This window comes from Amblyomma mixtum, chromosome 2, assembly GCF_055824585.1.
Source record: "Amblyomma mixtum isolate Tamu chromosome 2, ASM5582458v1, whole genome shotgun sequence".
Lineage (NCBI taxonomy): Eukaryota > Metazoa > Arthropoda > Arachnida > Ixodida > Ixodidae > Amblyomma > Amblyomma mixtum.
The window spans coordinates 218,866,022-218,879,624 of NC_143013.1; the positions used below are offsets into that span (position 1 = coordinate 218,866,022).

The 13,603-nt window shown below is 47.9% G+C and overlaps 1 protein-coding gene across 4 annotated transcripts in view; it reads right to left on the minus strand.

The window, feature by feature from the left end:
* Atg1 (serine/threonine-protein kinase unc-51-like protein Atg1) overlaps positions 1 to 13,603 on the minus strand; it is a 167,126-nt gene that overhangs the window by 14,767 nt on the left and 138,756 nt on the right. For 3 of the 4 annotated variants that reach the window (XM_089573115.1, XM_089573117.1, XM_089573118.1), the window contains 10 exons: positions 13,194 to 13,252; positions 12,833 to 12,915; positions 12,678 to 12,722; positions 11,873 to 12,087; positions 10,574 to 10,616; positions 8,574 to 8,929; positions 5,654 to 5,747; positions 4,354 to 4,476; positions 2,287 to 2,499; positions 882 to 989 (listed from right to left, as the gene is read on the minus strand). In XM_089573115.1, coding sequence (XP_089429241.1) covers positions 882 to 989; positions 2,287 to 2,499; positions 4,354 to 4,476; positions 5,654 to 5,747; positions 8,574 to 8,929; positions 10,574 to 10,616; positions 11,873 to 12,087; positions 12,678 to 12,722; positions 12,833 to 12,915; positions 13,194 to 13,252 — 1,339 coding nt within the window. The remainder of the gene's footprint in view (positions 1 to 881; positions 990 to 2,286; positions 2,500 to 4,353; positions 4,477 to 5,653; positions 5,748 to 8,573; positions 8,930 to 10,573; positions 10,617 to 11,872; positions 12,088 to 12,677; positions 12,723 to 12,832; positions 12,916 to 13,193; positions 13,253 to 13,603) is intronic. The other variant, XM_089573116.1, reaches the window with a different exon arrangement.

The window sequence follows — 13,603 nt, forward strand, 5'->3', positions numbered from 1 at the left end:
GCACCTCGCACAACGTCAAGACCGCAAAAGCAGTACTCGGCTGCTTTTAAAAGAAAAGTAATTGTAGCTGCCGAAAGCTTCAGCACCACGTCAAGCACTGCCACATGGACTGGATGAGGTAGGAAAGACCTGCGGTTACTGGCACGTGGATACGGGCCTCTTCAGCAATGCTGTGTAGTTGGATCGCGGACGCTTGGGCCCAGCATTCCTGAGGAGCCCGCTGGTCACGATTTCAAGAAATGTGGAATATCGAACGCGCTCAACGGTACTGAAGACATGTTTCTAAGGAAATGCATCTCTGAAAAGGGCCTCTCGGAAGGCAGTACACCCAATGACAACAATCATTAAAACTAACTCTGGAGACTGCCAAAGCTTGCGCGCCTGTGCATATGCTGTAACCAGTCTGCGCATGCATGCAGCGTCCGGATATGTACTATCAGCAAGAAATGAAATGCGAACAAGGCAACTGAACCACGGACAGCAAGATACGCAGCTCTTAGCCAGGGGAAGCTGAATACTGGCTTCTACTATTTTATTTTCGAAGGCGCGAAGACTTTTCTTTAGAAGTGTTATTCAACCTCACTAGTATTTCTCATCCAGGAGCTAATACTTCGGTGTTATTGTGTTGCCACCGACGTTTTCTTGTTCGTGTTTCATTCGTTGCTGATAGTACCTGCCAGATATCTGGTGCATGCACTATGCACACCGCACAAGCGTCTTATCCAGCATGTCAGCATACACCAATCGGCATCTGCAACTTCCCGAACTAGTTTTCGATTTGATTACCTTTCCTTACTCGCATTATAAGCACATGAAAGCTTTCTTTTTTTCGTTTTTATTTCTAGCTCCAGTGCGAGGTAAGCAAGGCAGGGATCACCCACCAAGTGCAGCCTGTTCAGAAGCCAGGTTGGCCCCCCTGAGGAACGCCCCGTGGTCGTACAGCCTGCCCCCAGCACTGCCAGACTTGTGGAGACTACCATCCAGTTGGTCTGCACCAAGGGGAAGAATAGAACTGTCAGTAAGTTGCCTTCTTCTATCCGTCTTCATGCACGCACTGACACTGCAGTGCACAGATCACCGATAAGATAAGGTTGCAACGCAATTGCATGTAATCGCAGCAACATTAGTAATAAAAAAATTCAGGGGGCACTTTGGCTCTCTAAAGTGCTGCAAGGCGAAGGCCTTTCCTGGCACACTGTTTGGCATTGACTGCGAGACTGTTTGTGCTGTACTAGTGCTTTATTTGACTACACATTACAACTACACACTTTGACTGCCGACTTTGAATGCTTCTTTAGCATGACTCCCTCTCTGCTTCGATGAGTTTGGCTGTATCCATGGCTCTGTCCGCAGTAATGAAGTATGCAATGTGGTCAACCACGGACGCCTTACGGGGGGGGCGTAAGGAGCGGACTACAATTATTTTTTATTAGTTGTCGTCTGCTCCAAAAGGGGGCGTCAGGCATCCGTGGGTGACCTAATTACTTCGAATCCATGCACTCTGGCGTCATAAGCATTTCGACCAACCGAAAAGCGTGACACCTCTGCTGACAACCTTCTGTCGACAACGATGGGGCATTAAAGGCTTTCCTCTGTAGGTCACAGAATGATTGCTCTGGCAATGCAAAACCTGTATTTTAGTCCGTTAACATGTCTACAGCGGTAGTGATTTTTGGCCTATATATGCGTAGCTGCTGATATGCAACTCTTCTGGGCAAAGATGGTGATCTAATATTGGGTCCTCCAGATAGTTCATTGATAGCTATTCGGAGATCATGAGAGGTGGCAACCTCCTAGGTTTACACGGTTTCTATCAATAGCTCAATTGCTGGCTCGGTATCGTCCGTGGCTGCGCGTGCCCTGAGAACACTGTTGACGTGTAGATACTAGTGCTTCATGGCATCATGTCACGAGCCTTGACTATCGTGCTTCTGTATCGCTCGTTGCAATAGTAGCTGTGAAAACAATCGGCAAGAATTTGGCCTTGGCCACCCCCGAAATATGAACTTGTTCGATTTGGGCCAAAATCGATATCCAACCATAATTTAGTGCACCCAACACGATGGCGGCCTCCAAATTAGACCCGGGCCACTGCCATCAATCTGGTCCGGGTGGTTAAAAGGTACAGTATGCCAATGCTTATGAAAACACCAGTGCATCATCCCGGTAAGAGTAGGTGCTAGAATGATGAAGAGTGACAGCTGCCAGCTGAAGATGAACTACGTATCAAGAGTCCACTGTACTCATGCTCAATCAGCATTCCAGCCCATGCAGTTCACTGTGTACCTGATCCACTGCTGCTGTCCCTGCGCATCTCGGGCAGAGTCATGGCCCGGGTGGCCAGGGCTGTGCCCCGCAGGCTGTTGAGGTTGAGGCCCCCCACAGCGCCCCCTACGTCGCCCTCCCGGCCAGCCAGGGGCGAGCCCAGGATGGGCGGCAGCTGCTGCTGGGGGTTCCCATTCAGCACCGCCAGCTGGTTCACGTTGGCCATGCCACACACTGCACGAGACGGCAGAGACTGCGATGCACAAGTGCCCCAGACGAGGGGAACTACACCAGCACCACAAAGGCATTCGGGACTGTTGTGGTGCAAGACCACTCCTCATAAGTTGCAGCCACTTGGGAGAACACCACTGAAGTTCTTGTTCAGACCACAACGCCAAGTAAACACAGCATGTCTGTACAAGTCTCTATCCTAGTCCAACGTGTGCAGCATTGTGGTTACCTGATGCCACCAAATGCTACCGTGATTTTAACACTTCTAAGTTTGCACTCGATTTCTTGCATAAGCGCCATTTGGCAGCTTGTTTTGTTTTACAGAAATTTTGAAACTGGCACACATGCCTGTTTTGGACAAAATTATGTCCACCTTGCCATGGTGTACGACGGCAAGTAGCAAAATAAAAATAGCAGAGTTTCCCACTGAAGAAGATGGCAGTTCCAGCTATCACAAGGAGGGTGAATGCCTAGACAGTGCCAGTACTCTGTCAACAGCAAAGTTCTGAATTTTCCGCAGACTGCCGCAAACTACAGGATCACGGTGACAGCTATGATGACGTCCCGGCAAACAGCAGAATGGAACAACATGCAACAGTCCAAAGAGCCAAGCACAGCAGGCCAAAATATGCAACCGCATAGCATGATGCGCAGTACACCACGTTACTATTTAGAACCACTCACAAGATTCGTCAACTCACTCAAAGATTACCGTAAAAACCCGCGTATAATACGAGGTTTTTTTTCCCATAATTAGCGTCCTAAATTTCCGCCTCGTACTATTTGCGGATCCGAACAAAAATTTTCCAAGTTGCTCGAAGTTTTGGTTTCGTTTTTGTAGCGTGGCTACGGCTTGGCTTTGCTACTGGTGCGTGGCTACGGCTTGGCTTCGTTACTCTCGACAAACGACGTCACGACGTCATTTCTTTGTTGATTCGTTGGGTGCGCCGGGGGGTCGCGGTGTGCCGTGCGCCTGTTGACAACGTGCGTGCTCACATGTAAGGCACGCTTCGTCAAGTGGATATTGTTTTAGGAAGCACGATGTCACGGTCTCGAAAACAGTACTCGGCTACTTTCAGGCGAAAAGTGATTTTAGCTGCGGAGAACATCAGCAACGGTGCGGCCGCGAGGCAGTTTGGTGTCGTCAAAAGAAGCATTCGTGGATGGCCACGACAGAAAGAAGCCCTTTTCGCGTGCAGCGGAACGCGACGAAGCTTTCGCGGCCGCTTGATGGTTGTGTAAACAAACCGTTCAAGGATGCAGTCAAGCGGTGCTACGCAGAGTGGATGCGCTCAGGTGAGCCTGCAGTGACGCCAACCGGGCGGCTGAAGCAGGCTTAAGAAGTGCGGTATCTCGAACGCCCTCGATGGCACGGAAGATGAGTACATTTGGGATGATTTGTCGGTCGGACAATGAAATGTCCGAAGAAAGATCTACTGAAGAAGAAAGTAATTGAAGTGAAGTGCAGGATGTGGTTTGAATAAATGTCTTCTATGAGCTTGTGTCACTCGTATTATACGCGGGTGAAACTTTTTTTTCTCCATTTCACGTCTCTAAAACTTCACCTCGTATTATATTCGGGTTCGTATTATATGCGGGTTTTTACGGTATATGTATCAAGTTTGATAGTGTGAAAAACAAATTGCGATTCCTAGAAAAGCAAGCTGCTGGGTTTGCTGCTTTTCGAATTTCATGAAATTTCTGACTAAAGAAATTAACTCTCAGCTGCTGCTGCTGCTACCGTTGTCCAAGATAAAGCTTTAGCTCCACAAAGGAGCCCCTGTGAGCTCATCACTGGCCGTGCAGTGCCAGCCCTGGTCAGATGGCATGCGCAGCAGGGGGGAGTGGCGTGCTCACAGTGTCGTCGCAGTGGGGACCCCGAGGTGGCGATGGGTATGGAGTGCCTGACCCTCGGTGGGGTGCCTCCACTCAGGTGGCGCCGACGACCACCCCCGGGCGGAGTCCCTATGTGGAACTGCACTGCAGGGAGGAAGAAAATACTGTCATATATCCCGGCAGGCAAAAGGGAGACACAGAAGAGACGCCGAACACATTCAAAAGAAGATCAGAGGCATGGTAAAAAGCAAGATCTCCCGCCCTTCCCCCCCCCCCCCCCCCCCCTTTTTTTTTTCAGTGGCACCCTACAATTAGAATCACATGACTGTCATGTGCTCAGAGCTCAGAGGTAGAGCACCGGACGCGTAATTCGGAGGTCGTGGGTTCGGATCCCACCGGCGGCATGTGGTTGTTTTTTCTTCTGCTTTTCTAATCAGTTATCTTTAAACGATAACATATTCAGTAATATTCTAAATTGATCAACACCACAAAATAAAATAACTTAAAAAAAAAAATCCCCTGTGCCCCTTGGTTTCTGTGGCTGTTGGCTTCTGTCATGTCATGCCCATCGGTTCGTTATAGGTTACACTATATTAACACTATGCACACTCAGTAAAATGACTGATACCTACATCAATCTGTTTCCAGTCTCTGCAAGTCATCTGACTAGATGCAACAATGGCATTACCCCCCCCCCCCCTTCCCCCCAGGACAAGTTTCTCAACAAGCGAACATAAATACTGCCGAAGTTGCAATCTGACAGGTGCTTCAATACAGCTACAAGCCAGGAGGCTTCATTGGTCTGGCCGCTTGTTCAAGTGTGAACGGTAGAAATGTTCCCACCTGCTGTGAATGACCAGAAAACACTTCTGAGGGCACACACACCATTCCACAACTGTCAAAATGCAGTGATATGGATCTTCACATGTTCAACAAAATGGTGAAAAAACAGCATAGAACACCTACGCAGTCCACTTTTCCACAAAATAACAAATACTCTTCATTCAACAGAAACCGAACACAAGCTGCATTTGGGACAAAAAACTGTGATGTCAGAGGAAGCAGGCCATCAACACCACAAAATCAAGCTTGTAAAAGCTCACAGGCCTGTGTGCATGACTCGTTCAGCCAAATGCACCACAATGTGGTCCTTAGATTCCATTTAATTTCATGCAGTAATTGAAACTTCTCGCAATACAAATGAAATGCAGTGGACACCCGCAGTTTAAACCACGATGCCAGTAAAGTGTAGGTGTTTTACGCCGAGCTGAACCACGTTATACAAGCAGGTTCCAGCCTGTTCACTGCAGCAGCCACGTACCTGATGGAGGGGACAGGTTGGAGAAATCTGGTGTCCTGCGCCCTAGGTCGCTCGAGTTCGACCCCAGCGAGTCCTTACGCTCCAGCTGCATCAGCTGAACACAAACACAGAAAAAAAAAGCAATCACCAAATTTATCCCGCAGTACCACAGTCAGACATGAGTTTTCATGGTGCATGCCTTGAGAAAATTTTGTACAGCCAGTGAAAAACACAATCTACACATGTGCATAGAGCAAAGAACAGAGTAGAATCTCAATGATATGATCACATGAACTTCAGCATGATATGAATTTGCAAAATTCCCTGGCCAAAGTGCATTGTGAACAATGGACAGAATTTTGGATGTTTCGAACAGAACACCCTCCCCCCTTGTGTGGTCTGTATCATTGAGATTCTAATGCACATGCGATTACACAGTAAAACTGGGGAGTGACACTATGGCAGCAGAGCTCTTGTACAAAACTTGCCCTTCCACAAAGCTAGCCACATTAAGGGGTTCTCTATTTTGTTCAGCAATGCAGTCAGCTGAGCAAGCTCTGCCAGTAAGGGTGTCATGAGCAAAATACATGACCCACTAAGCAAGTGTTTACAGTGACAACAAAACGGTAGAAAAACTGTCACATGCAAAACAAACATATGAACCATCTGTCATACACCAGAACAAGCATGTTTTCGCCAATGCCTTCTTACGCTCTTTTGTAAAATATCGATCAAACCTTTACTGAAAATAGCAGATCACTTCAGTCACGTGTTGTATATCTTGGTGACGGTAATTTAAGGGCAATAAAGCATGTGGCTACTAGTCACCACCTTATCTTCTCTGTTCCCTGTGTACACTGCACATACAGTAAAACCTCGCTTACCCGGATCTCGATAACTCGGAAATTCAGTTAACTCAGACACGCACCGCGGTCCCGGCAAAAATGTGTGTAGTTCAATGGGGTTAAACGCTTGTTAACTCGGCAGCATTTAGCCGCGTATCGGTTAACTCGGACAACCCCGGCGAGAGCTATCAAAATGTCCATACTCGGCGGCCCGAATGTTCAAACACCCCTAACCGACGACGAAGCCGGCGCAGCCGAGGAGAGCCGCACAAACTGAAACAAGACGAGAAACAGCCGCAGGAGGCGAGAGATGTGATTATGATAGTGAGAGAGCGATCAGTGGCCAGGTGGCGCAAGCCACCACCCAACGCACTGGTCGAGCATTCAGCCATCCAGCAACCACTAAAAGTTGCAAAAGATGACGGGACGGCTTGCTAGGTGTACTTTGTCACCGGATCTACGCGCAGGCTGCTCAGCCCATTCGACCCACGCTATGCCTGTGCTGCAGCTGTGTTGTGTGCGGACTCGTGCCCGTCTACGCTGACGCTGCAGCTGCTTTTTTTTTTAGTTGCGAGTGTGACAAGCCGCATTGCGCGCGGACTGGTGCATGCTGTCTCTGCCGTCACGCTTTGCTGTCTCTGCCTTCACGCTTTGCTGTTATGGCGGCCGCCCCCCCCAGCGAAGCGGCAACAGCAGCCGGCCAATAATGACATCATATCGGAAGTGCTCGGCGTGGAGGAGAATGAGTGTTCCGATGATGAAAATCCAGATCAGTCGCCGCGACGTCGCACTGTGTGGGAGGCCGCCGAGGCTCTCGCCGTTCTAGAGAATCCCGTAGAATCCCGTGACAGTGAGCGTGCGAACCATCACCTGATGGGGTTGAGAAAGATCGTTGTAGCGAAGATTCCGGCGACGAAACAAACGAAAGTAACGCAGTTTATCAAGCAATAAAGGTATGTGCATGCTGCGTACATTTGTTTCTCGTTTTCTTGGTACATTCGATAATCCGGAATTCGGTTAACTCGGACATTTTTCCCAGTCCCGTGAGATCCGGGTTAACGAGGTTTTACTGTACTAGCAAAGAAAATGGGGCACCAGTATGGCAATTATGTGGCTGAGCACTACTTGCTTTCAGAGGAATATACGTAACCAGGAGTGAAGGAACATCAAAATCATGTTTTCAAAGCTGTACAGGTAAAGCTGTACAGGTAAAGCTGTACAGGTAAAGCTGTACAGGTAAAGCTGTAGAGGGAGACCTGTACAGATCTGTGATGAACCTTTACTGCCAGAAATTTGTGCCAGATGATTCCCTGAATGAAAATGGCAACAAATATTTACAAAACAGCGCAAGGCAAGAGGCAGTCCCTGCATCTTAAAGGTGCACTGAAGAGGATTCTGAACTTGTCTTTTTGCCGCGGGAACTCGATCTACACGTTCCGAGCATTCTTAGAAACTGCGACTTATTGCCCGGTGTGGCCGATTTCCCTAATTAAATTGAAATAACATTCGGCTCCCGCCTTTACTTTTTGAATTCTTCCTCATACGGTGGGCGGAGTCGATCAACGCGTGAAGTGCCTTTCAGCCAGCTCCGTGGAGGCTTTGCTTTTGCTTTATTTTCTTTTTTTTAGGTTTCCATGAATAAATAGTTTCATTCGCAGATAATATAGCCGCAACATAAGCCCGAAGAAATAAAAATACGCGCGGTCTATTTGCTACTACGGACTACTACGTATTACTCCGCCGATGGCAGAGTGGCAAGCCGCCACGGGACTGGGTGAAAGGCACTCCACGCGTTGGTCGACTCTGCCCATCGTACGAGGCAGAATTTAAAAAAAAAAGGCGGGAGCCGGACGTTAATTCGATTTAATTAGGAAAATCGGCCACACAGGGCAATAAATCGAAGTTTCTAAGAAAGCTCGGAACGTGTAGATCGAGTTCCCGTGGCAAAAAGACAAGTTCAGAGTCCTCTTCAGTGCACCTTTAATGCTTAAGGATCCTACACAAACTAGCCTAAATACATGCACTCCTCCAAAAGATGATGCTGCTTGAGCCTATGCATGCCCTCTATCCTGTCAGAGTCCCTTTTTAGGTCTCACCCGTGGCGATGACGAGGCACCAGTGAGGGGTTCGGTGGGCGAAGCAGCTCCATCTGAGGGCAGAGCGGCGACAGTCGCTGTGGCTCCGCCGCCGCTGCTGCTGCCACCACTGCGCTGCATCTGCTCAAAGGCCCGCTTCTGGGACGGCACTGGGATCGGCTCAGTGCGGGGGCCACACGGAACCCTCGACGGCTGAGGCTGGGGCGGCTGCTGCTGCACGGGCAAGAACGAGGGCCGCGGGGAACCCTCGTGGCTGGTGGGGGATGCCGGTACGGTCGCCCCCGAGGCCATCTTTTTGGCTGGGGTGCTCCCCGAGTCCTCGCAGGGCCACCGAGTCCCTCCTGTCCCGCCGCTGCCTGCGCAAGTGGCAAGCCACAGGGAACTCTTAGTACGATGACAGTTGTTCGCACACCTGTAAACCAAGTGCCCTCTACAAGGCACCCACACTTGGAGGACAATTGGCAGGAGTGAAGGAGAATAGAAGAGAAATTTGTTTCATATTTAACGTCGCAAAGACAAACCATAGAGACGCCATAGTAGAGACCTTTGCATTAATTTCGGCCACTACGGATTCTTTAATGGGCACTAACATTGCTGAGCCCACAGCCACTTCAGCCTTTTGCTGGCATCGAAATGCGGACACCACAATTGAGATTCACTCCCGTGACCTCAGCCTCAGCACCTAAATGCCACACACACTAGGCCATCGCGGCAGGTAACAAAAAACAGCTTTCATATAGGCAAGTCCAAAAGACGTTCTGAATGCTTAGCGTCTCAGCGCTATCGGAGCTGCACCTATTATGGATATTGTGTGGTGGGCATTACCGTGCAAAGAAAAATATCCTGCACATATATAAGGACGCATATGTATAAAGAAATGGGCACTCACACAGACAACCGGACATTATGTCAAGGCTATCTTCTCCTTCTCCTCCCTCTTGTAAGCCCACCCAGATAGCAATGTACTCTGTCAAGGCTGAAGTAGACTTATGAAAAGGGCAAAGGTTGGCCCTGCAAATGCCTCACATTTCAAGAAACATTACGCACTTCACGTCATAATTAGGGCGCTCTAATGGTTCCGAGGCCAGATTCAAAACAGTCAGTACGACGCAAGATTGGTTCATATATGGCCAGTGTAAGGGAGCTTCCCAGTCAATAACTTGCAAAAAACTGGCTTTGTGAATTAGCACCAGCTCCACCCCGTATGCTTGCAAGCAACTGTTTCTTTTCTCCCTTGTTTTGTGCGCGTGGGTTTTCCTGAACACAGTGCCCTGCCCCAGAGTTCCCATCATTCTGTCTTTACACCTACTAGATGCTGAACTGCACCCAGACATTTTATTTATTTATTTATTTATTTATTTATTTATTTATTTATTTATTTATTTATTTATTTATTCAATAAACCCCTAAAGGCCCTCAATCGAGGGTATTACATAGGGGGGAGCAATGACACACAACGCAAAATAAGAATGAGCAAGCACCAAGGTGCAATACATAAATACAAAAAGCACATGTAGAAAACAAATCAAGAAACAAACAAAAACCTGTAGTATACATTGTAATTAACACGAAAAAAGAACAGATAGTGTTTTAGAGGCAATAACAATCGCAGGAACAAAACAAAATAATAAAAAAGCTCAATGCAGCAAGTGGTACAATCAATTAGTAAAGCTAAACAGACATTTGGGTTAGAAGGTCCTGAAACTTGTTAAGATCAAGTACAACAACATACGAATATCACTTAACGCGACTGGATTCCTTCGTGCCCTCCCCACACCAACTTTTGGGAACCTCATGAAAGGCTAATGAGAGTACATTAGCGTGGCGTTCACATTGGGCGTGAAAAAATATTTGTAGCACGATAAGGAGGAGACAAATTTAATTTTAACAGCCAATAGCAAGGTGTACAGCTCACACATCCCAAGAGGAATGGTGTACAATATACAGCAGCAGGACAAACATCTATGGGTGCTACAAAAGTGGGTTCCTTGCACACTTACTTTGCTGGTCGTCTGCAATCGAAGCTGGCACAATGACGAAGTCCTGCAGAAATTGAACAGAAACAAGACTGTCAAATGTCGCTTTGGGGCAGAAAAGACATACAGGCATAAGGAAAACAACAACAGAAATAGAGCCGAAAATGAAATTTAACGACTTGAAAGAGTTTGTAGGTCAAGAGTGACCTCCGGATTCTTAAAAGACTGCCTTTAAGCACTTGACGATAGTCAAGGTGACCAGTAAGGTGAAATGATCTTTTAGGCAAGTCAGGTTGAGTTTTCAAGCATCACCATTGAGCAAAAAAAATTTGTGTTCATAAGACAAGGACACACCCCAGCATTTGTCCTCGTTAATATTGTTTTCTTACATGGCAATAGGGGATATTCAAAATTCCGCAAGTGCGCTTTCCCACACAACTATGTTGCCCCAAACAAGATGGCCGACGTCGCTATAAAGGAACTATGTGGGCTACAGGACAGGCGCTAAAGGTGTGGATAGAATGTAAGAACCGTATTTTGGAAGAATCAAACAAAAAACCAGTCTTTCTTGCTTTGTTTCAGCTGGAAATGCATGGTCAGCCATCTTGTTTGGGACAACTTTGTTATGCGGGAAAGCGCACTTGCGGAATTTTGAATATCCCCTATAGGTGTGCGCACCCATCAGCACGGTATAGAGCAAGAATATGCAAGTTTCCCACGCATGCAAGCACGAGCACATCGAAATGTAACAACACTCCGAAAAGACTGTGCAAGAAGGAGGCCTAAGCACAGCGTAATGCCATGGATGCAGTTCAAGTACAAACCTCCAGCGTAGTTCGATGCGAGCGCATGTGTTCAAGAACTTCAGACTCCTCGCGGAAAAAATTCAGCATCACGAAGCATGTGATAAGCGTGTGAGCATAGTTGTCGTTCCAACTGACTAGAACCTGAATATTTTGTGACACTACACGGCTGCACTAATACCAAGCGGAACTTCTTCTTCGGTACATTCTCGCCCTGCAGACTTGGCACACCACCCAAGAAGAAAAGATTTCTTTCGGTTTTATAGGGTTTAAACTCCCGCAGTGACTAAGGACATGAGGGATGCCGTACTGGAGGGCTCAGGATAATTTCGACCACCTGGGGTTCTTTATTGTGCACTGACGTCGCACAGTACATGGATTTATGGCATTTCGCATCCATCGAAATGCAACCACCATGGCTGGGATCGAACCCTCGTCTTTCGGGTAAACAGCCGAGCCCCACAACCACTGAGCCACCGCGGCAGCACGGGAGGAGAAGGGGCGTGCATAAAGCTCTCACCTGGTCTTCGGGGGAGGAGGAGGAGGAGGCGCTCTTGAGGGCAGCCGCCTGCGTTGCCCCCGAGCCCCCCAAGTCCTCCCCGCACCAGCCCTGTGGGGAAGGGGGCAGCTGTCCCGACATGGGAGAGCCCCAGACTGCGGCAGTGGGCGCCACTGCTCCCCCGCCCACATCAGGGGGAGATGCCGACCGCCTCGATGGCACAGGCATGGGAGAGCCTGCAGCACACAAAGGAAAGCACAACCAATTGCAGGCATAGCCATTAACCATCCCTGTCATCTTCCGCCACCATTCCATCCACTCCCGTGGTAATAGCTGGATGTGCTTTTGTTCCCTGTCTTGTTTCGACATTATGAATCATGCTGCCAGTTTATAATAGCTGCCCTATTGACCTGCCCATTTTCTTTTATTTCTGGGCACTTATGTTCCCTTTGCTTTCAAGTGTGTGAATTTGCTTCCCTTCCTTGTTGGCAATTCAAACGTTACCAAGCTGCACAGGTACGAAAATAAGGAGCATGCCAAGAGAAATACTAATGATCCAGTAATAATTATCTACCTCCAGCCCACAGGGAAGCTGAACACACACACACGCACACACACACACACACACACACACACACACACACGCACACACAGGTTGCGAGAGCATGCAGTACTTGATTGCTTAAAGGAGTATATAGCAAAGTATACACTTTACTAAAGGAAACATATTTATTTGACTCAACGTTCCATCGGAAGACTGATCTTTTTCAGCCACATATAATATATATAGAGAGAGAGAGAAACAAGAGAGACTGCGGGTACTCACTCAGTTTAGCCACCCTCTTCAAGAATGGATGTGAGAAAAACTCATCTGCAAGGAAGGAACAAGAATAACAAGGTAAGCCCACACTTGAGATCAGGGGATGACGAATCAACAGCAGTGCACAGCTAGGGTGCAAAACTCAAAGGGGAGCGTCCTACCAAAGTCCATTCTGTCCTTCGCATTCTTCTTCAATAGCCTGCTCAGAAGGTCATGGAGTTCACGAGATGTTCCCGATGGGATCCTAAAGGAGGAGAAGGCACGCCTTATGTTTTTGTCACACCTCCAACCTCGGGTGGTTCTAGCTGTTGTCCTTTCACTTTGATCCATATCGATACGATAAGACTAAAATAATGGACACTATGCAGTAAGACACAGAGCCCATGCAGGGAGTAGCATGATAAAGTGTGTTTATCATAATTGCTCTGCTGGCATCCCTTAGGTGCGAAAAATCCTTAAAATATCCACACCCAAACACGCATCACATGCATGCCAGCATTCTCATCTTACACAGAGCCTTACCTGGGAGCTAGGTTAGTTGCTTTCTCATAGAACTGCTTCAAAGCCTGGGGTGTCTGTGCCTGGAAGGCGAAAAAAAAGGGGGGGAATTCAGTGGACCAAAAGGGTAACTGCTGATTATGCACACAGAGAAATGCTGACCCAAGATTCCAGGCCATGATACCCCTGTGGTTTCATCTCTGGGCATACAAAGACATTTTTCACAAAGTATTCACGCAAATGTAGCCTGGAACATATTCTCGTTTGTTTTTCAACACACATGGAATGGCATACCAAGAGTGCTGCACACAGCAACATGCAGACACATGCAGACCCTTTCAGCGACACATGAATGGCCAAAACGCTGGAAGCAGATCATCGACTTCCACCGTTTCAGCCAATTGGATGTCGCTGAAAGGGCTGTTTGCAAAAGA